The sequence below is a fragment of the Culex quinquefasciatus genome, chromosome 2 (genome assembly GCF_015732765.1).
Source record: "Culex quinquefasciatus strain JHB chromosome 2, VPISU_Cqui_1.0_pri_paternal, whole genome shotgun sequence".
NCBI classification, from domain to species: Eukaryota; Metazoa; Arthropoda; class Insecta; order Diptera; family Culicidae; genus Culex; species Culex quinquefasciatus.
In genome coordinates, this window is record NC_051862.1 from 215,793,801 (window position 1) to 215,817,122 (window position 23,322).

The following is a 23,322-nucleotide window of genomic DNA, read 5'->3' on the forward strand; positions in this document are numbered from 1 at the left end:
GCGATTACACAAAAAAGTGTAATCGTAGTTGAACTGAAAAAATCGTATGAAAAAGTGCGAAAACGAACTCAGCAAAGTGAGATTTTCAGTTACAGTGTGGGTGGTTTATTTTTTTTTACTTTTGAGCAATTCAGTTTAATCGTGCATCGAATAAACAACAACATTCAAGTGAAGTAGAGTTTTTTGAGTTTGTCAAAAAATATATTTTGATAACTTTTGAATCAAGCACCTGGTCATTCGGAGCTTGAACGCTGAAGTGAGCACAAGCGATCGTTGTGTGAAAGTTTTTTTTCTTGAAATCGCTGGTTTTTGCGCGGATTGTTCGAGCCGGTTTCCGGAGTCTTTTGTCCTAGTCCGCGTCGCCGGTGTTTTTCCGGATCGGTGCTTGTGGCCGGGGCTGCTGTGATCCGTTTCGCGGCGAGTGGAAGTTTTCGGTAGCGCCTGGGCGGCCATTTTGTGAAGTGGTATCTGGAAGTTAAGGCGGAAAGCATAGTGCGGAAAGGGAGAGTGTTCGAGGGAAAAGTGGAAAATTGATATTAATAAAAAAGAAAAGCGGGAAAATAAAAGGGGAAAAGGAGTGATGAGTGGTGCAAAGGGATCGAAAATCACCACCAAAGTGGTGACGCGATCGATGGTGACACCGAAACCAGCGGTCGTTCCCGGTCCTGGTCGAGGTGTAGGAAAAGGAAGCATCCAGTCTTCGGCAAGTGGTGGGCGCAAAACAACGATTGTGAGTGCGCTAACGGCTCAAGGTTCGACCGCTGCAACATCGTCCAAAGAAGCAGAAATCTTGAACCGCTCGGAGGTCGCGTACATGGAACCAGTGGACTACGAGAAAGAGTTTCCAAGACACGCAGTTGAAGCTGGTCGGCTTCTTTTCGAGGCTGGTTTCAAGGACTGCAAGGAAATCACAAAGATTGGGCGGTTCCGGTTTAAGCTGGATTTGGAGCGGGAGGTCGATTACGACAAGCTGCTGAGGATTGATTTAGCAAATCAAAACCTTCGTGTGTTCTTGCCAGCTAGTCGGAAGGAGACCATTCTCTTCGTCCCGAACGTGCCGGAGAATTTTGACGAAGGAGACATCCTGGCCAACATAGAATGTCAGCAGACCGTGCTGAAGGTAGAGCGAATTAAGCGGTTGCGGAACGGCCAGTTGATCAACACCAACAACCTGAAGATCACGGTGAAAGGTCAGACAGCGGCAAAGACGGTGAGAATCTACGGATGTGGATTCAGGGCCGAGTTGTATATCTTTCCGGTTAAGCAGTGTGTCAAATGCTGGAAGTTCGGTCACTCGGCAGCCAGGTGCAGAGGGAGTGTTCGTTGTGGTAATTGTGGAGAGTCCCACAACGAACCGAGTGCCGATTGCCCTAACAGTACGCGCTGCATCAACTGCGGAAAAGATCACAGAGCTGGAGATCGCAGCTGTGCAATGCGTAAGAGGAGCCACGAGATAAACAAGGAGGTGGCGCATCGTCGAATTCCATTTGCGGAAGCCGAAGGACTATTTCCCTTGTCGGAGAACAGGTTTGCGGGTCTGGAAGATGAGGGCGCTTTTCCAAGGCTGCAGGGAGATTTTCAGCAGTCGGGTTCGCTGCGACCGAAAGGAAATCGCAATCGCGGGATGTCGTTTGCGGGAGTCAGCTCAGCATCCGGCGCGTCCACGCGCGGAACCGAAGGAGAAGCAGAAGAGAGGCCGTCTGGTGGAACAACAGTTCCCACTGCACCACTCCGGTCGTTCCTGGACCTCGAAAGAGTGACGGAGTTCGAGGCGTTCGTGGGACAGCTGCGGAAAATGTTCTTTCAGCAGGTTCAACAGCGATCCTGGCTTAGGAAGCTGATTGCCCTCCGGGAAAAGGTGAACAGCAAGCTACAGGAAGAGGTGGGCCCACTCGAGTTGGACCGTCTGCTCATCGAAATCAGCACCGAACTGAACAGCATTGTAGAAGGCGAACTAGAAACATCGAACACCAACAGCAGCAGAATAGTTTTGCCGACCCAAAATGTCTAACAAAACCCTACGAATTCTACAAAACAATATTCAAAGCATACGACCAAATGATACGAGAGAAGACCTGTTCGCTAGTTTAGTGCTGAATGAGATTAATGCAGTTCTGGTACAAGAGTTGTGGCTAAGGGAAGGTGAACCTTTCCAACTGAAAAATTACAAGCTTGTCTCGAAGAGAAGAAAAGAAGGTTATGGCGGAGTTGGAATTCTGCTTCAGGAGGAGCTGCAGTACGAAGTGTTGGACATCCCGGATCTTGGCCCAGTGGAAGCGGTCGGAGTAAGGATCACTGGCGGGTTCGATCCTATCAGCCTGTTTTCGGTCTACCTTCCACCAAATTCTCGTCTCACGAATGAAGCAAAAGAAGGAATTGAGAACCTGTTCCGGTTGCTGGAGGTCCTTCTTGGGGAGTTGTTGGTGGGAGCGGACTTGAATGGGCATCACACGGACTGGAGTCCGGGTTCTCCACTCTGTGCCAGAGGAAAATTTTTGAAAAACCGGCTGGATGTGTCCCCGTTCGTGGTTCTCAACAACGGCTCGCCGACGACAATTCCTAAGCCTGGCGAAAGGAGTTCCGCCATAGACATCACACTGGCTTCGGCGGGACTAGCCCGGAAAGCAACGTGGGAGGTGCAAGATCAGGAGTTCGGAAGCTGCCATTTGGCGATCTTTGTGGTCATTGACAGCAATATCCCGGTAGCGAAGCAAACAACAAAGCGAATTAACAAGCAGAAAGTAGTCGAGAGCCTGTCAGCAATCCAACCGCAGTTCATCTACTCTCCGGAGGAAATGGTGGAAATCTTTAACGAAGCGGTAGAGGACGCGTCTTTCGTTGTAAAGAACAAAAAGGCCAACTACTTGAAAAGGTGGTGGTCGGACGAGATTGCGGACTTGTACGATTCGAAGAGAGAGGCCTTACGGACGTACAACGTGTTGAAGTCGAGGACAAACTACATCCAGCTACAAAAAGCCAGAGCACTGTTTAAAAAAGCTGTCAGGAAGGCGAAACGGGAACACGTAGCTGAGCTGACGGGAAAGATTGACGAGTCGACACCTCCCAAACAGCTATGGAACATCGTCAAGGGAATAGATACGGCGTTGGCTGAGGGCAGTAAAAAGAGGGCGATCCTGGAGCGCTCCAAAGGAGAGGAGTTTATGGAGCACTACTTCAGTGGAAGATGTGGTACAGTGCAGTTGCCGAACTACGAGACAGCCCGGGACTTGGAAGGTTTCGAAATGGCGCTCAAGGACGGCGAAGTGCTTAACGCACTGAAAAGAACAAAAAATCACTCGGCGCCGGGAGAAAATCAAGTCTCGTACGACATTGTTAAGCAATTGCCGCTAGGTCTGCAGCTCAAGTTCGCAGAAATGCTGAGCAGAGTATTCGCGACTGAAAACATTCCTGAAAGGTGGCGCATCACTGAAGTACGACCGATTCCAAAGAAAGGAGTGAACCCCAACCTACCGAACTCGTGGAGACCCATTGCGCTCATGAATATCGAGATAAAGCTGATCAACAGTGTAGTGAAAGACCGACTGGCGGCGATCGCGGAGCTAAATGGTTTGATCCCGGATCTGTCTTTTGGTTTCCGGAAGAATGTATCATCGGTAACCTGCGTGAACTATGTCGTGAATGCTGTACGAGAGGCGAAGGAGTACAACAACGAAGTCATCGTAGCATTTCTCGACGTGAAGATGGCGTATGACACCGTGAACACGACTAAGCTGCTTCAGATCTTGGCAGGGCTGGGTATCCCGGAAAAACTGACATCGTGGCTCTACGAGTATCTCAGATGTCGCGTGTTACGACTACAAACGGAGGACGGAGTCGTAGAACAAGTAATCTCTGAGGGCCTATCACAAGGTTGTCCGGCAGCACCGACACTTTACAACTTCTACACGGCTGGGTTACACGATCTCTCAAACGAAACGTGCAAGTTAGTGCAGTTTGCTGATGATTTCGCCGTCATCGCAACAGGTGCCTCCCTCGAGCTGGCGGAACAACGGTTGAACGGTTTCCTCGATGTTTTGGCAGGCCGGCTAAAAGAGCTGGACATGGAAGTAAGCCCATCCAAGTGCGCTGCGATCGCCTTCACCGGAAAAAGGATCGACCATCTCAGAGTCAAGATGCAGGGGCAAGCGGTTCAGATCGTCAACACCCACAAGTATCTGGGATACACCTTGGACCGGACCTTGAAACACAGAAAACACATCGAAACCGTGACCGCCAAAGCCGGAGAGAAACTTGGACTGCTCAAGTTACTATCGAGGAAAACAAGTGGTGCGAATCCGGCAACCTTGGTCAAGGTGGGAAATGCGATTGTTCGGAGCCGGATGGAGTACGGAGCCACGATCTACGGGAATGCCGCCAAATCAAATCTGGGAAAGCTGCAGGTGTTACAAAATTCGTACATCAGAATCGCCATGGGATATGTACGAAGCACACCCATCCACGTGATGTTGGCCGAAGCTGGCCAAATCCCGACAAGTCTTAGAATAGAGGCTCTTACCAAGAGAGAACTGATCCGAAGTACGTACTTCAGGACGCCGTTGCTACGCTTTATAAGCGACACGCTATCGAGGGAGATTCCAAACGGATCGTACCTGACGGAAATGGCGGACAAGCATGCGGATATCCTGTACCAACTGCACCCTTCAGACAAGGATGTCGCACAGGAGGCAAGAATGAGCTACTTCAGCAACTTTGACCTGGAAGACTACGTACAGCACACGCTAGGAAAAGAAACACTGAAAAAGGAGAACACAAACGAAGCAGTTTGGAGGCAGAATTTTCATGAAGTGGCCAATGGAAAGTACAAAGACCACAAGCAGATATTCACAGATGCTTCGAAGACGCCCGGAGGGACAGCGCTGGCGGTCTACGACTCGAGCGAGGAGGCGACCTACACGGAGAGCATTAACGACAACTACTCAATCATGAACGCAGAGCTGCGGGCTATTTGCATCGCAGTTGAGCATGTGAAGCAAAAACAGTACGAAAAGGCGGTCATCTACACGGATTCCAAGGCGGCTTGTCAGAGCCTGCTAAACCTAAATGCACTGCGAGAGAACTTTATCGTTTGGAACATTTACAAGGAGATTCAAAGCATGCGGAGAGGCTCGCTGAGAATCCAATGGATCCCCAGCCACGTCGGAATACGAGGAAATGAAATTGCGGACCAAGCAGCGAAAGCGAAGTCATACGAGAAGCAGACGGAGTTCATTGGAATTACACTTGGAGATGCTAGAGTACTTTGCCATGAAGAAATCTGGTACAATTGGAGGGAGGAGTACAAAAAAACATCACAAGAAAAAGGACGCTGGCACTTCAAGATCATGGAGAATCCGGGAAGGAACATCTGGTGCAAGGAGCTGCTCCTTACAGCAGAACAAATTCGAGTACTAAACCGAGTAAGAAGTGGACACACGATGACTAAAGAAAGACGCGCGCTTTGGCAGCTGGAGTTGGACGATCAGTGTGAAGTCTGTCAGGAGAAAGAAGACCTAAGTCACCTTTTGTACATGTGCCCTGTGCTAAACAACATACGAACCCAATACAACGTTTTGGAGTATATGAATCCCCTGGAGCAAATCCTAACAGACGAAAGCGAGGAAGGCATGAAGCAAGTAGTGAGGTTTATCAAGGAGGCGAAAATCCAGATCTAACGACAACACAACTCGACACAACCAAACACCAAACAAGACGACGTAGGCGAGATGGACCAACCGCGGTCTTAGCCTGTCAGCCCAAAGGAAAAAAAAAAAAAAAAAGCACCTGGTCTTGTTTCGTGTGATAAATCATTTAGAGGCTCATGGAAAGTAAAGAAAACGTACGTTTCGCGTTCTTTTGACTTCGAATTTTGATGAAGTTTAATTCCATTTAATTGATTTCTTTAGCTTCTTGTCAAAATGTCAGCTCAAATCAAATTAGAAGAAGGGGTCGATTGTCCACAATTCCACACCGAAACAATTGTTAAGGAAGAGCTGATCCTGGAGGATGAGCACCCACACCCGGAACCGACATCCCACGAGAACGTAGTCATCTCGGCATCCGGTTACGAAATTACCATCAAAAATGAACCTCTGGAGGAGGAGGAGCCTCTGGATAAGGTCGTCACGGAAGAACCTGCCTTCAGCTGTGACAAATGCAACAAGCAGTTCACCTCGAAGCGCTCGTATAGCGAGCACCTGCTGAAGCACCGGAACTTGGAGAGCAAGCGATTCATGTGCGCGCCATGCCATAAACCTTTTGGTACGGCAGGCGCGTTGGACACACACGAACGGCGGATGCACGGAGGTGTAAAAAGTGAGCGACCTTCGGAGGAGGCTGAAAGTGCGCCAAAACGGTTCCGCTGTGACAAGTGCGACAAGCAGTTCGACGTGGCGATCTCGTTCAAGATGCACCGCAAGCGGCACCGGGACCTCGACAGCAAGCGCTTCGTGTGCGCACCGTGCCGGAAAGTTTTTGCGACGCGGCGCGAGTTGAACCGACACCAGCAGAACGTTCACGGGGGAGGGATTGGCAAACTGACGTTGCAGTACAAGTGCCGGTACCGGTCGTGCGATACGGTGTGCGATAACAAGGAGAGCTTTGAGGAGCATTTGGAGGAGCACAGGACAGGGCAGACACCGGATGGAAAGCGGCATCGGTGCAAAAAGTGTGACAAGTTCTTTGCCAATGGAACCTCTTTGAAACGACACTTGGAGCTCAATATTTGCGACTATAGGCCGATAGTGCTGGAGGAGGAAGACGGCACCTTTAAATGTTCCACGTGCAGCAAAACGTTTTCCCAGCAGCACCTGATTGACCAACACATCCGAACGCATCTGGGCCGGCCGGAGTTTCGCTTTGCAACGCTGGATTTTACTGAGAAACAGGCGGAGGAGCTGGGCACGGATCCGATCGTTGTAGAGCAGAACGGAGAAGAGTTTTTCAAGTGTCCTATGTGTTTGAAGCTGATTCAACAACACGACGCTTGTGTTCGACACATAGGCGTGCATATCACAAAGGCACGAGCGACGTTCCAGTGTGAAGCGTGTGGATTGGTAATTATCTGAAATTTGGCTTCCCAAGTCCTCCAAAAATCTGGAATTTGTAATATCTCTTTAACAGTTCGGAAGCAAGAACCCAGTGCACACTTATTTGTAATATTTTGCAGTGCTTGAAGTCTTAAAAAAAAAAAAAAAGATTGGGTACATACTATTTTTGAATCAACATTGATTTCAACTGGTTATAAAATAATGGTTTTTTTTTTGCATTTTAAGCTAGAAACTAAACTTCACAAAATTTCCCGTCAATTGATACCCTTATTGCAAATTATAAAAATTTTAATATTAAAAAATAAGGTATTTTGTAAAAATTTTAGTGTTTTACATCGGAAACTCTTTTCAAGCTAAAATTTGTTTTTTTTTTTTTGCAGTCCTTGTTATCCGAAGGTTTGTGGGGATCGAAGAAGGTCGCGTGGCGGGTCGGACGCAAATTTTGGTGCTCCTGTCATTTTCATGGAGTTTTTTTTATGTTTGAGGCAAAATTTAAATGTCTTTAAAGTTATTTCAACGGTTTGCGAATATTCTAAAACTTGTGCTCCTAGTGAAGAAGGAAACTGTTTGGTCCGCGCCGGAAGTGAAAGTTAGAAGGAGACCATCAAACTGCCAAGGGAACCAAGAGAATTACTGAATTCGCGTTACGGACAGCTTTATACCGGACGGTGCTGGGTGGCGTTAGTCATCAAATTCTGGTCTGAAGAGGATTACTAGAATTTTGCCAACTACGTGGAGCTGAAAGTCTGAATTTTTGGATCCGTCAGGATCGCCGCCTGTGGCCGTAATTTGGATGTGTGCTTCCTCCGACATAAAACGGCTGTTCAAGATCATGTTGTTCAAACCCGGTGAGGAATTTCCTTTTTGCATCTTATTTAATTTCAAGCGTTGAAGGAGTGGCCGTGGCTGAATGGTTACGGTGTTCGCTTTATAAGCGAATAGTCCTGGGTTCGATGCCCATCTGCTCCCAACGAGAAAGTTTAAGAAATATAAATTCGTGAAACTCCTGAACATGAACGAAAAATCAAAGTTGCTCGAGGCGGGGTTCTATCCCCCGTCCAGGTTGATAAACAAAAAGGCTAACCACTAGCCCATCGTGGCTTGATGAGCTATGACTGGAATTAGGAATACTGTTACTGCTAACTATATACGCGCTGGGTCTTTGTCCGTTTGACAAAGGTTCGGAAGTTCTAAATAACGTTTGAATCTGATTGATGTAAACGTTCTTCAGGGCGGGGCTTGTCGATAAAGCTGAGGTACCTCGCGCTCGGCTAGCCAGCGTAGAAATGGGTCACTGAAGCTCGGCAGAGCTAACACCTTTCAAATGCCTATGCGAGTTATTTGCATGTATAGAATGTCAAATTCTAAAATACATGGAAACAACTCAATTTGTAAGAAGCGGCCGCGTGGTCCCGTTTGATTGGTTGCACACACACACACACACACAGTCCTTGTTATCTGAAGGTTTGTAAGAGACTTCGGAATCACGACTATTTTTTTCATTGTTTTTTTTTTTTCTTAAGGAGCTATTAGATTATGGCAAACAAACAAACAAACCATGTTGATTTATATCAATCGTAATTTTTTGTTCTATTATCGACAAATAACGGATAACGATCGAGTCAATCTCTTGTTTTCAAAAGTTCAAAATTTCTTTTTTTATAATTTACTTTTTTTTATAATTTAAAATATAAAAAAATAATAAAAAAGTATAAATATTTCAACATTTGAAAACCCAAAAAACAAAATTCATTTCAAAATTTTAAAAGCTGGAAACCTTAAAAATTAAAAAAAAGTTAAGAAAAATTACAAAATTTACAAAATAAGGCTTTCTAGGCCCAGTGACAAAAATATATGACGAACTCCTCGTTACAATGCCCTGATGTAAACAAGCTGTCACAGCCCCGCGTAATATGTTGGCTGATATATCGGGTGGTCAGTACAAAAAAAAACAGCTAGAAGTCGCCTGACAAAAAACTTTTGCTATACAGCAATTCCCCACGAAAACAGCATGATTCGAAAAAAAAGTCCTCCGATCGGGCTCAAATTTTTTCGGGTGGTTCCTTGGCCGAAAAATTAGACCCGTATTTTTTTGTTTGACCATTAGGGTGACCTACACCGTGTTAGGGTGGTCCAAAAAATGGCAATTTTCGTCATTTTTCGTAAAAACCACTTTTTCAAAAAATCATATCTCCGCGCCATTTCATCCGATTTTAGATGCAAAAGAAAGGTGATTAATTTGGCTACTTGGGAAAAATAGTAAGAAGTTTCCAAAATCTAGCTTAACATTTGAAAAGGTCGTATGAAAACTAAAAATGCTGTTATGAAGGTCTCGTGACCAAAGGGCCTATGTCTGAAAATATTTTTATCGGATTCCTCGGAAAATTTCACGTAACATACCAAAAAATGGTGAAGTTATGTTTTCAATACTCTGAGATACGATTTTTGAAAATAAAAACTGGGTTTTTCGACGCGCCACGCGCAAAAATGGGAAAATGACGAAAACGGGGAAAAATCGACTTTTTTCACTAAAACTGCGATAACTTAAAAATTTCAGCGATGACCTATACATGTTAGGGTACAAAAAATTTCGTAATTGAAATACGCAACATTTGGTACCCTAACATGTACAGGTCATCGCTGAAATTTTCAAGTTACCGCAGTTTTAGTGAAAAAAGTCGATTTTTCCCCGTTTTCGTCATTTTCCCATTTTTGCGCGTGGCGCGTCGAAAAACCCAGTTTTTATTTTCAAAAAATCGTATCTCAGAGTATTTAAAACATAACTTCACCATTTTTTTGATATGTTATGTGAAATTTTCCGAGGAATCCGATAAAAATATAGGCCCTTTGGTTCCGAGATCTTCAAAACAGCATTTTTAGTTTTCATACGACCTTTTCAAATGTTAAGCTAGATTTTTGAAACTTCTTACTATTTTCCCAAGTAGCCCAACTAATCCTTTCTTTTGCGTCTAGGACAGCTAAAATCGGATGAAATGGCGCGGAAATATGATTTTTTGAAAAAAAGTGTTTTTTGCGAAAAATGACGAAAATTGCCATTTTCGGACCACCCTAATACGGCGTAGGTTACCCTAATGGCCAAAAAAAAAAAATACGGGTCTAATTATTTCGGCCAAGGAACCCCCAGAAAAACCGGACAACTTTTTTTAATCATGCTGTTTTCGTGGGGAATTGCTGTATAACGAGATATCAAATCTGATGCAAACAAACCCACAGCTGCCATGTAAACATTCTTTGAGTGTGTTGGTAAATTTCTGACTAGAAAGCTTTATTATAAAATATTAAAAATAAAAATATCAAGTGCAATTTTGATTGCTGTAATATTGTATTTTTTCGGAGGTTTCTAGGTACCTGCTTAAAATTTTTGAACGTTTTCAAAAAAATGATTCCTTAAAAAAACAAAAACCAATCACTCGATATCTCAATGTTGATGGTTAAATTTAACTCTTTTGTGAAAAGCTTTAATTATTCGATTTGAGTTGCAACCCTTAAAATTCTTTAAAGTTTTAAATTGTTCAATTCCAAACCTTTCTATTTTCAGTATGTTGCCGACAACAAGGAGCTCGCGAAGCACGCGGCCGACAAGCACGGCCGAGTCAAATCCGAACCGACCGAGCTCGGTGAATGTGACGAGCAGGGTCTCTTCAGGTGCACCGAGTGCACAAAAACATTCACGCAACGGCGTTTGGTGATGCGCCACTTTCGCAGGCACGAAGCGATGAAGAAGGGCTCGTTCCAGTGTAAAATTTGTGAAAAGGTTGGAAAGGTTCTTCGTATTATTTATCCCATGCAGCAAAAGTTCATTAAACTCAAGAGACGATCAAGTTCCTGGAATCGTGTAACGGTTTGACAGCTCGTTGATCTCTAATCAAAAATGTGCTGTCTCAAAGCTGTCAAATCGTTACACGCTAACAGAACAAACCTTAATTTCTAAGTTTAAACGCATTCTGCTGCATGGGTCAAAACACGCGGTTCAATTTACCCTTTCCAGTTCTTTCCGGAAAATGCCGAGTTGATGAAGCACTCGATTGAGAAACACGGTGAGGAGCCAAAAGCGCCGAAGACGAACAAGCTGGAAAAGGACGCCAGTGGGCGGTTCAAATGCACGCAATGTGAGCAAACATTTGAACATCGTCAGCCGTGCGCAGCACACATTCGTAGGCACCAAATCAAGGACAGTGCGCGGTATCAGTGCAAGAAATGTTTGAAGGTAAATTTTACAATCTTATTTTTTTGGTAAAATATAATTTCCTTTTTAACATTTTCAAGTGCTTCGTCAAACAAGTCGATTTGCAACGTCATGAACGAGCTGCTACCAAGCTGACGGAGAGTTTCTGCAACAAAAATCTAAAGTCGCGCCAACTAAACAAATCGGAGCTCTTGAAGCAAACCGGCAAACCGTATCAGGTCATCGAGGAAAACGACTTATTTATTTGCTCGTCCTGTGGCAAAGTGTTCCTGCAGCGTCCGTTCTGCGTGAGCCACATCCGGAAGCACATCGACCTGGAGCAGGGCAGGTTCCGGTGTGAAACGTGCGAAACGAACTTTGGCACAAACACGGAACTTCGCCGGCATGCGGCCCTGAAGCATGGCACTAGTGCGGGCGTTGAAAGACCGCGGCTGGTTCCGATCAAGCTCGAGCAGGACGAGGACGGATGGTTCAAGTGTCCCGAGTGTCCGGAGCGGTTTCAGCAGCGGGTGACGTGTACCAAGCACGTGAAACGACACGAGAATCTTCGCAGTGGAAAGTATCGGTGCGACTTCGAGTCGTGTGAAATGGTGAGAGAAGGCGAGATTGGTTTTTGAACAGGACTAAACAATTGATTTATTTTAAATTTCAGCGTTTCGGATCGAATTTTGAGCTAAAACGGCACGTGTTAGTGCACACAAATGACCAACCTGCGAATGAAGCTTCTACGTCGAAGGCACCAACTAATATAAAAAAGGAAATTCCAGAGGAAATCGTTTCCGACGCTAACTAATACATTTGAAAAATTGTTTCCTCCATACCAAAGACGTTGTAGATCAATCTATACATTAAAAATAAATTTAAAATTGTTTTTTTTTTTCGTGGAGATAACCCACTAGGCCAGTGCTTACGATGAAGGAAGAACTGCAAGTCTAATGATACAATTGTCATGAAACGAACTAACTCCAAACCTTACATACGTGTTTTGTTCACTCTCTTCAAAAACCAAATGATTTTTATTTGGGAATCAGAAAATTGATAGTCGGGTTGAAAAATCATCACCCAATCGTAATAATTCGTTCATATTTTTTCGATATATTTTTCGACAAATTACGGCATTACGGCTAACGTTTTCAAAAATTTATAAAATCAAAAATCCAAATATAATAAATTTATTCAAAAAACCAAAAATCAAAATTATTATTATTATTATTTGGGGGATCCAGCCGCACATTTGATGTCGAAACCTCTAAACTGGGCCCTCGTCCTGTCACGTCCGTCAGTAGTCTTGTCGTACATTACAACTAGAACCAGATCTGCCAATGAATTAGTACACTTCGACCAAATCAGTAACAACATTTCAAAAGGGCGAAACCTGCGATCCTGCCGTTTCGGGAAAATCAACATTCAAAATTTTGCAATTTCGATCAATTCCTATTTCCACAAAAAAAGCATGAAAACCATCAATTTTGTCAAAACGTAATAGAAAATAGCAATAATTTCATCATAGAGAGCAATTTGAAATTAATTAAGGTGTTTTTGCTATTAAAAATAGAGAAAAAGAAATTACGCCTTTTTGAAGAGCGTGCCTACATTTTCGCCCCAACGTATTCGCCACCCACTCAACCAAAACAACGGTTTCGCCCGTCAGGTTACGCCACAAAGCAGAAGTAAACAACAGATTCGCCCTTTTGTTTTTTGTTCATTTTTCGGGGTTTCAAGAAAAAAGTGGTGAAACAACTATTTTATCATTGTGAAACGTTACAGTCAGTGATAATACAGGGATATTTGCAACCTCAGTGATAAAAAATTGGTCTAGAAAGCCTTCATAAGGAGTCCGATTCAGGCCAAGACTCGTTGAGCCAGGATACACCGTAAGTAGCAAGTTGGTTTGACGATGTGGTCTATATTGAAGTGACGTTCCTTGGGATCCTCGCCGGAAGTGGGAGACATGGCACCCCTCGACACCATCCTGCCTTCTCAATCTTTGCATGGCTTCAATGGTTACGGAGGCGATGATTTTGTTCGGCATTTCTCCTAAACCTCCCTACACTAACTTTTTGTCCTGCAACTGCTCGACCCAGAATCCCCAAATGTCCCAAGAGCCGGTAAATTATGGACCTTCATATCTAGATTGTGAAACCAGACCAGATCCGATACTACAATAATTGAAATTAAAAAGTTATGTATTTAGGATCATACAAATCTGTGTTTGTTGAAGAATTGTGGTCAGAGACATCAGAAACATACATTTTGATTCATTTTGAGGATTGTCAGGTTAAAATTCACCAAATTATAACGAAAATTTAGTGTTTGTTAAATATACGTCGGAACTTGCAGAAAACACTACATTCGCCCCTCGTGATTGGGTGAAAACACAAGGGCGGAAACTCAATTTGGTTTGTTTTGATTGATGTTGTTGATTAGCCCTTTTGTTTTTTGCTTGTAAAACTACGTATTTTCGGAATTTCGTGATGATGGAGGGTGTTTTAGAATCAGTTTTGTTCGCTTTATATGATTCTGACAAAAACTCAGTTTGTTTACATCTGAGGGTTTCGCCCTTTTGAAAAGTTGTTACTGAAATAAACACTGACGCTGTATGGATCTGACTCTAGAATAAATGCACAGTTGTGTGTTATTCATAAGTCCAAAATGTTCAATTATTTATAAGTCCAAATATTCATTTGCGGATTACTACCTAACTTGAATTGAATACAAGATTTAATGTAACCTATCCGAAAGCTACTCTTATCTCAAATCCCCGACATTTTAATTCATACCCAAAAAAAAACGTTTCTTTTTAAAACCTGTCTGGCTTCTTAAAAAAAAAACAAAAAAAATGAATAACAGTTCATATTTTACAAGTCGTGAATTGAAAAAGAGACGACCATTTGATCGTCAAAATTCCAGTAGATCCTCGATTCGCAACAATGGTCGATACAATCATAATCCGACAACCGTTAGTTCAACAGATCATAAGCATAAGCATAGGTGCCCACCCGCAGTTGCTACTCCGTTATTGACCAGGACCTCCAGAAGTTACATCCACGAGCCGTGGAAGTGGGAGCTATCTTTCCTCGCTTCGCAACTTCTCAAAGGCCCCTATCATGCTGATCAATACCGGCGCCGGCCACGACCAGTGGTAAGGTCACGGGGAAGTGGATGGGAATGTTAGTCCGATACTTGAGTGATAGAGACCGCCCAATCGACTGCATCTCCGACAAAGTATCACATGAGTTTTGAGGGGGTTAGTAGATGGGTATGAGGTCAGGATTTACGAGTGGCAGTGATGTGACCATTAGCATTTTGTTTATCGGTTGGAAATTTTAAATCTTAGGCAGCCGACTGCGGAAAGATAGATAATTGATTATTTAAAAAGTTTTTTTTTTATCGAACGCGTGCCAGCCGAGCAGTAGTGCTATGGGCTGGACTTATCAGTATATTTTTACTGTTTTTACAATTTAGATATCGCGAGCAAATTTCAAAAATAGTAAATAAATGACGCTTTACTCTTCATAAAATCGATAGTTTGATGAGTTAATACTAAAACTGCCAGATGGAATAAATTTTGACCATCATTTACGACGAAAATTATCGCGAAAAAACAGGACTGCGCGTCCCAAGAAGCACTGCACTTATGATGTCATTATTCAATTCGACGGTAACATTTCAAAAGGCATCATGTACATTTTGACACTTTCTGGGTTATTGCATATTCTGAAAGTACTCCTAATAAGCGACCTCTCCACCAAAAATGAGCAAAAGTTACTTCAGTAAAGTCTGTTTAATCATGATTTTAAATAAAGTAACATAAACAAAATCTCTGCCATCAGCAGTCTTTGTTTATATAGCCCTGTCAACCTGTCAAACAAAAGACTACATGAACCTCGTGACGGAAAAAAGCAACATGAACAAAGCGCCATGTACATTCGGCGAAGAAAACCGAATCATAACAAAGCGTCCCCCTCAATGCCAGCAGGGTGATATAAACGTTGGTGATTTCAAAAGAAGTTATGTTTGTTTTTCTCAAATAAAATTACGGAAATAATGTTTTATTGAATTTGGATGATCAAGTATGAATAAAAGCAACATTTTTCATCGTTTGTTATCATTAGAACATCTTATTTTGCTTTTATATTAAAATGGGAGTTGAAAATGGATGCTTAACATTCAAATCTGGAGTTTTTTTTAAAAAGGACTAATAAACCAAATTTTTAGTTTTTTTCTTTTTGGGTGTTTTTCAATACCCCTGACTCAGGGCGGTTCTAAAAACACCCAAAAAGCAAAAACTGGAAATTTGGTTTATTGGACCTTTTCAAAAAAAACTCCAGAAATGCGTTTTTCTCAAAACGCATGGTTTGTACATGATGCTTTTTGAAATGTTGGCGTCGAATTATAATAAAGAATCACCCCATGCACACAAACAGCGACACAAAAGAAATGAAAATAAGCATGCAAAAACATTACAGCGCGTCCCCGTGGTCGCACTAATCACAACCGTTAGTTCAACAGATCAACGAATTTAGTCCGATATCTTTTCACTTTTAATTGATTGAGACTCTATGGAAATTTTGACAAATCAGAATGGTTTTTATGCTACTTGAATGAAAATCACCTATTCTTATAGAATTACTAAATTCACTGTTACTAATTTTGTCCCTAAATAACTATAGGCAAAGTATAAAAAGTTGATATTTATAGTTAAAATCCTAAATTCTACAAAAACTAGTTTTTTTTTAATCCGCATGCTAACCTGACACCCACATTAAGATAGGAAAAAATCACATATGTAGCGGTTCATTGTACAAATGTGATATTTCCACTATCAGAGAACCTCCTTGTCTCGATGACAGCTTACCAGCCATCGATTAAGCCCTGAGACAAAGTGTGTTCTCGCAGCATGAAGTGGTGTCCATGTGTAAAAATGGAAGCTTCAGCAATATAGGGGAACGGGTGTACCCCATTTGGCATAATGGACATTTGGCATAACGGGTTTTCAAGAAGGACGTTTGGCATAATGGACGTTTGGCATAATTGGTCCAAGACATCAGGGACGTTTGGCATAATGGACATTTGGCATAATGGACGTTTGGCATAATTGGTCCAAGACATCAGGGACGTTTGGCATAATGGACGTTTTGCATAACTCGTTCAAAAACCATCAAGGACGTTTGGCATAATGGACATTTGGCATAATGAACGTTTAGCATAACTCGTTCAAAAATCATTTTGGACGTTTGGCATAATGGACGTTGGGCATAATTATTAAGAGATTATTATAATTTTTTCGATTATTATTATTTTTTCGAAAAATTAGGTATCTCTATATTTTGAATAATTCACAATAAATCTTTTATATGAAATTTTGATATTTTTATTGAAAATTTAGTTTAAAGAAGGAAATATCTCTTGTTATCTTTACATCTTTCCCCTTTCAATATAATTAGCAATAATATTTTTTGAATAAAATTTTTCCTTTTCTTTCCCTATATGAAATTCAACTTATAAATGAAAAAACCTCTTCAAATCTTCGACAATTGAGCTGTTACAATGTAATTTTCCCTTCTTTTGATCATCATTTAACTTGAAGAAGGAAAATCTCTAAATAAATCCACATTTTTGCCTTCTTTTTTTCGAATTAAATCTAAAGAACACCCAGAACTGGGCAGCACTCGTCTGACACGAGAGTAGCGGTAAGATTTACAGATACAGAGAACAAAGTTCTAGATGACCGAGAGAATTATACCCTCGAGTCCATTTTAAGAAAAAGTTCATCCTTCAAAACAAAAAGTGTTGTCTATGGGAATTGAACCAGGGACCTTTAATAGAATAACTAAATGACTAAACTGCCTTGGCCACAACAGCTTGGTGAGACAAGAATAGTCATATATCGATGTATGACCCTTGTTAAAGATTTACTGTTTTAATTAATGAAATTAATTGTTTTGCATTTTTCGATTTTTATGCAATTTTCCCTTCTTGTATTTATTTAAAACTTATCTTAAAGAAGGAATAATTGTTCAAAACAAAATAAAACATAAAGAGATTTTTCCTTCTATAGGTTGAATTTTATATAAAAGAAGGGAAAATTTCATAAACAAACTCAATTGTCAAATATTCAAAAAGTATTATTTTTAGAGATTTTCCCTTCTAAAAGCTGAATTTAAAATAAAAGAAGGGATCGAGGAAGGGATAATTTCAAAACAACTCATTTTCCAAATATTTGAAGAAAGAAAAATGTACGTCCCTTAAATGTAAGAAGGGAAAATTGCATAAAAAACAATAATTGCAAAATGTTGAAAAAAAAAACAAAAACTGCACATCTTTTGAGAGATTTTATCTTTTTTTAGTTTCAAAATAAAAGAGGAATATTGCTTTAAAAATATTTATTGCATTTTTTTAAAGAAGAACAAAATGTACATACATTTTTAGGTTGAATTCAAAAAAGGAGGGAAAATGGAGAATAGTATAAAATCTTCATTGCAAAATATTTAAGGACTGTCAAAACATACATCTCTTTGTTAGTTGAATTTAAAATAAAAGAAGGAAAAATTTTATACAATAATAGCTGCACAGAATTTCAAAAGGAGAAAAATGTTTTTATTATGTAGACACTTTTTAATTTTTTTAAAAATAAAATTGAAAAAAGTGCATTTCAAAGCTTTATTGAGGAATATTCCAAAAAGGGAAAAAATTACATCCATTGAAAGAAAATAGATACTTAATTTCTTAAAGAAAAAAACATCTTTTAAAGCAAAATTATATGTTTAGAAAATATGAAAAAAAAAGTTATAAATTATTATTCTTTACAAAAAATAAATACTAATTTAACAAAACAAAAAAGCTAGCAATAATTATGCCAAACGTCCATTATGCCAAATGTCCATTATGCCAAACGTCCTTGATGGTTTTTGAACGAGTTATGCCAAACGTCCATTATGCCAAATGTCCATTATGCCAAATGTCCATTATGCCAAACGTCCATTATGCCAAACGTCCCTGATGTCTTGGACCAATTATGCCAAACGTCCATTATGCCAAACGTCCTCCTTGAAAACCCGTTATGCCAAATGTCCATTATGCCAAATGGGGTACACCCCTAAATAAAAGCGTTTTCAACTGAAATCGAGTGATAAATAGCTCAATAAGAAGTGAGCAAGCAAGTTTCTACTAAAAGTTTTGCAATATTAGTTGTTTAAATAGTGAAAATCAGCAAATTGGATGGAGTTAGGAGCGAGAGCTTAACCTGCCAAAGATACGAGAATTTCCCCTACTGAACACTTCGATTTTAATTCCACATCGAATCAAATCATACTCTTTGCCAAACAAGCATCAAACCTATGACACTCATTATGACAAAGCCCAGGGAAATTCCAACATGTCAAAATCTTTATAATCAAAAATTAAAAATTCAAGGATAAACAAATAAATTCAAATATTTTTAAATTCAAACATTTGATGAACCCATAATTGGGTCCTAAAATGAAGCTTAGATTGCTGATATTATTGTTCACAGCGATAAAGCTTATTTTTCTCAGTACAATGACCCTTTGTACGACCACAAAGAGTTTAAAATGGATTTTTAAATCAATTTTGAAAAATTAACCTCGCCGTCCATCTCGACAGAAAAGGTTCTACTTGACAAGTCGTTCCAAGGGGACCATAGTTGATCCATCGAAGAAAAGTTGTCTTGTCATTTTTTTTTTGCATTGAAATGAAAAAAAGGGATCAGAAATGGGTTTTAATCGTGTTTTTACCGTTGTACATAAAAATTGACATAGGGCTTTAGTACCCAATTCCAAAAATTAAAAATCCACAAATTTTTAAATTCTAGAAAATTAAATAACTGTAAAATTTTAAAATTAAGATTCTATTATTTAATAATTTTTAAAATTTAGTTCAAAACAAAAAAACTTTGAAGAATATTTAAAATTGCCTTATACTTAATATTCAATTGTGTATTTTTATTTTGCTTCTAGAAAATATAATCTAGAAAAAAAAAATAAAACATACATTTTTTTTCATATTCATGGAATTTTGGAATTTTTTAAGGGACTCTCTAGCTCTAACTTCTTGGTACATTATTGAGATTCCATTTGCTATCTTGTGAAAACGACCATTTTGGTTAAAAATAAGTTTATGATGTGAAACCGTTTTGTTAAACTCAACAAACACTTGCATCTTGCTTCATACCGAGTTTGTAAGTTTGCTCCCGTTTATCTGGATATTGCAATTCCACAATCGTGACTTAGACTTATCGAAATTTGTTTGAATGCGGACGTTCTTTCGTAGTAAATTTCACAGCAAGAGCCATAAATTGTGAGATATTTATTTCATCGCTTTTCTGTACACACACCTTTAGTCAAGCTTAGACTAACTAAATTAATGTATTTCGTCAACTAAGGCTCGCAGAAACATGATGTTCCGGCGAAAGCATGCTTTACTTTTCCGCTAGTTAGAAACAACAAAATTATTCACTAATCGACTTACCGCCTCCACCGTCGAGGAAGGGTTAATTCTTCAGTGCCCCGTCCTGGAACACGGCGTTCGCCTCCGCGGATCCGCTCGAGGCCGCCGCCAGCAAATCACCCTCAACGTTGGCCAACGCGTTCTGATACTCGGTAATCTCCAGCGCCTCCCACTCGGCCTTGAAGGCCGCCTTCGGATCCTGTGGCATCGCGACTGCCGCTCCGGACATCTGGTCCTGCATCGATTGCGTCTGGTCGGCCGCATTGTTCTCTCCCAGGACCAGCGTGTAGATGCTGCGCAGACCAAACACGTTCAAGAAGTACCACGAGGCCGACGAGACCCAGGCCGCGTCCAGGGAGGCCAGTTCGATTCCGCGCTGCAACATCGGCTTGAAACGGAGCGTCAACGGGAAGGGGACCTTCGTCGTGACGAAGCCGGAGAACATCCAGTTGATCCAGCCACCGATCACGATCATCGGCAGTACGTTGATGAAGTTACCCTTGACCAGGTCGGACAGCATCGCCGTCGAGTTGGGACTTGGCGGGGCGCGCTTCTGGGTCTTGAAGTATCCGGTTTCCTCGTTGTTGAAGTAGTGTCGGCGCATGGCGAAAGACGATGGGGTCAGATATTTGCCGTTTTCCCGCAGCAGACGCGCCCGGATCATCGCTTGGCTGCGAAGAAAACCGACTTTGAGTCAACCCTTCCAACATACAAAGAGGTAGATTCTCACCTGTCCTGGATCTGGGTGAGCTCGACCTTCTTCTGGGAGGAAATCAATATCGAAAAGTAGTGGCGGATGATTCCGACCAGGAAGGTGATGACCACAATCGGCAGAAACACCCAACCGCGGATGTTGGGATCGATGAGCAGCTCCGCCATCGCTTAATTTTCGCTAATCGCACTAAATTTAGTTGAAAATACTCGACACAAGTGATTTTTTCCCACGAGCGCTGATTAGAAAGAAAAATATTTTCCGCCTGACAGTTCACGGGCGATGTGTCAAACCAGTGTGGCCAGCCAGTCTAGCGTGCATTGATTTTCGTTGACGACCGTGCGGCGAATGTCAGAAATTAGACCTCATTCGCACTGTAAACAAATTGAACGCCGAACGTTGCTGCTTCAAAGAAATTTGGTAAGTTCGGTGATTAGCCCGATTTTGTGGACATTATTTAGTTTAATTTGCTGTGTAAATTTAATAAATTATTCCAGCAAAGTTTAACATGTAAAACTGCCCTTGAATTCATTGCTAAATGCCATTAAAAAAACAAATTTTAATATTAGATCACATTCAACATGGTAACAATTTTACACGGTTATGAAAAAACACTTGTTTTGTTGCTTTTTGACTTCACACTGTTAATGCAATTTAAGCATTCTGTTTTACCATATTCAAAAATCAGATTTTCAAATTTCATAAAAAAATAAGATCTTGGAAAAAATCAAAATCCATGACTTCTGAATGCTTTGAAACTTTTGGATTTATTTTTAGATTTATGATTTTACTACAATTTACAATGTATTGTATTTTTTTTAGAATTTTTGACCTTCAATTATTTTACTCTTGAAAAATATTTTTTTTAATTTTCAGATCTTATTTGTTTTCGTTTCATAAATTTGAAATGTTCTGTTTCCTAATGTTTTTGCTTTTATTTCAAATTTATCGTTTTTTTTTATTTAACTTTTGAATTTTTCAGTTTTAGAATTTACAATTATTTTTATAGAGACTTAATATTTTGGCGAAGAAAGTTATGGAACTACTAACATTTTGTAGGATGCAGGCATGAAATATAGAAATTCATAGATTAAAATATTTGAAACGCCCAAGAAAACGCCAAATATTAAAAAAAATTAAAAATGAAACATGGCAATAAAGAAATTTAAAGAATTCTAAAAACAAAATCAAATGTTGCTAAAAAAAATTGAAAAAATTCATAAATTTTGAAATAAAAAAATAATACAATAATCCAAAATTTAAAAAAGTTCTGAATTTCAAAATCTTAAAATTCAGAAATTTAAAAATTCAAGAATTTAAAAATAAAAACTGTAGAAAATATAAAAGTTCAAAAAAAAAAATTTGCTCCAGAAATTCAAGAATTGAAAAAAAAAGAATATTTCTGGAGTTTTTTTTTTGGAAAAGGTTCAATAAACCAATTTTTCAGTTTTTGCTTTTTAGGTATTTCAAAAACACCCAAAAAGTGAAAACTGAAAATTTGGTTTATTGGACCTTGAAAAAAACTCCAGATTTTTTTATTTATTATTTTATTATTTTGTAAATAAAAAAATGTAGAATTGAAAAAAATTCAAATATTACAAATTTATAAGTTCGAAAATAGAAAAATTTGTAAAAACTAATTATAATTTAAAAAAATACGAAATTCAAAGAAAACTAAAATAAAATATAATGGAAAATCCGATTCGAGTAGTAGTTTGACAGTTCGCGCTATAAGAAATACATTATTCAATACCAATCGCTTGATACATTTAAAAATGAAAAAAAAAAAAATAAACAAACAATTCGGGAGTTTTTTTTTAAAGGACCAATAAACAATTTTTTTTGATTTTTGCTTTTTGGGTGTTTTTTAATACCCCTGACTCAAGGCGGTTTTAAAAACACCCAAAAAGCAAAAACTGGAAATTTGGTTTATTGGACCTTTTTTAAAAAAACTCCAGAATTCAAAATTGAAATCAAAAATAAAAAAAAATGAAATCAAAAATTAGAAAATTTATAAATTTTGAATACATATTTAGAATTTTTTCTTACGGTTTGTACTTGATTATCTGAGATCCTCGTAAAATATCACTCTAGATAATCGATATACGAATTATTAATTTTTATACATATTTGGGTCTCTATCCTTATTTTCTATCCGGCTTTTCATTAAACGCGCTTTTATGGGGCGCAAAGCCGTAAGGCTCCAGATATGTTCCAAAGCTATTTGTTTTTCTGTAATCTAAGATGGCCGCAAAAATGGTAAAATTTTGGAATTCAAGAAGAATTTGAGAATTAGCTTATTCATTAGCATTTTTTTGTTGTATGGGCTGCATAAATTTTTCGTTTACATCGAATGTTACGCTCTGGTGAAATGTTTTCGTTTCATGTATTAATTTAAAAGTGTAGTTTTATTCAGAGATTTTTAAAGAATGAAAAAACCTTAATTTGTCTCCCTCTCCCTCTCTTTCCAGCCCCAATGATGGAGAAAGAGAACAAATCGACAAACGACAACGGACGCAAGCCATCGGGCCGAGACTTGCAGTCGCTACCGACGCGCCAATATCTGGACCAAACCGTGAACCCCATTCTGCTGCAGGGCTTGAAGGCGCTTGCCAAGGAGCGACCCCAGGATCCGATCCAGTATTTGGCCAACTACCTGCTGAAGAACAAAAGCCGCGTCGAGGACAGCAATGGCACGGAGGAGGGCTGATTTTGCCGGGAGGGGTTGTGGTATAATGTTAAATCTCATGAACTCATTGGAGACGCTTAAAATTTTAAAATAAAATTGTAACCTAATCGTGTGTGGAAAATGAGTTAATTTGTTTGTACTCAATTTGGGGTAATTCTCATCTTTGGTTTGAAAGACCACGAACTGGCAACTTTGCTGG

At 40.1% G+C, this 23,322-nt stretch overlaps 4 protein-coding genes across 4 annotated transcripts; 3 read left to right on the forward strand and 1 right to left on the reverse strand.

The window, feature by feature from the left end:
• The first annotated feature begins 179 nt into the window (after positions 1-179).
• LOC6036006 (zinc finger protein 808) lies at positions 180-12,112 on the forward strand. Its single transcript, XM_038256250.1, has 7 exons — positions 180-232; positions 5,785-5,836; positions 5,904-7,052; positions 10,606-10,821; positions 11,056-11,274; positions 11,334-11,843; positions 11,906-12,112. The coding sequence occupies exons 2-7, from the start codon at positions 5,819-5,821 to the stop codon at positions 12,044-12,046; spliced, it is 2,253 nt and encodes a 750-aa protein (XP_038112178.1). The 5' UTR covers positions 180-232; positions 5,785-5,818; the 3' UTR covers positions 12,047-12,112.
• On the forward strand, positions 581-5,672 carry LOC119766496. Its single transcript, XM_038251081.1, has 2 exons — positions 581-1,942; positions 2,184-5,672. The coding sequence occupies exons 1-2, from the start codon at positions 581-583 to the stop codon at positions 5,670-5,672; spliced, it is 4,851 nt and encodes a 1,616-aa protein (XP_038107009.1).
• A 7,454-nt stretch (positions 12,113-19,566) lies between the features above and the next one.
• Positions 19,567-20,729, reverse strand: LOC6036008 (ER membrane protein complex subunit 3). The gene is made up of 2 exons (XM_001846060.2): positions 20,453-20,729; positions 19,567-20,393 (listed from the first exon to the last, which is right to left on the reverse strand). Exons 1-2 carry the CDS (start codon positions 20,599-20,601, stop codon positions 19,766-19,768), a joined length of 777 nt encoding a protein of 258 aa, XP_001846112.1. The 5' UTR covers positions 20,602-20,729; the 3' UTR covers positions 19,567-19,765.
• Positions 20,730-20,755: 26 nt separating this feature from the next.
• Positions 20,756-23,252, forward strand: LOC6036009 (protein dpy-30 homolog). Its single transcript, XM_001846061.2, has 2 exons — positions 20,756-20,854; positions 22,906-23,252. The coding sequence occupies exon 2, from the start codon at positions 22,911-22,913 to the stop codon at positions 23,142-23,144; it is 234 nt and encodes a 77-aa protein (XP_001846113.1). The 5' UTR covers positions 20,756-20,854; positions 22,906-22,910; the 3' UTR covers positions 23,145-23,252.
• The last annotated feature ends 70 nt before the right edge of the window (positions 23,253-23,322 follow it).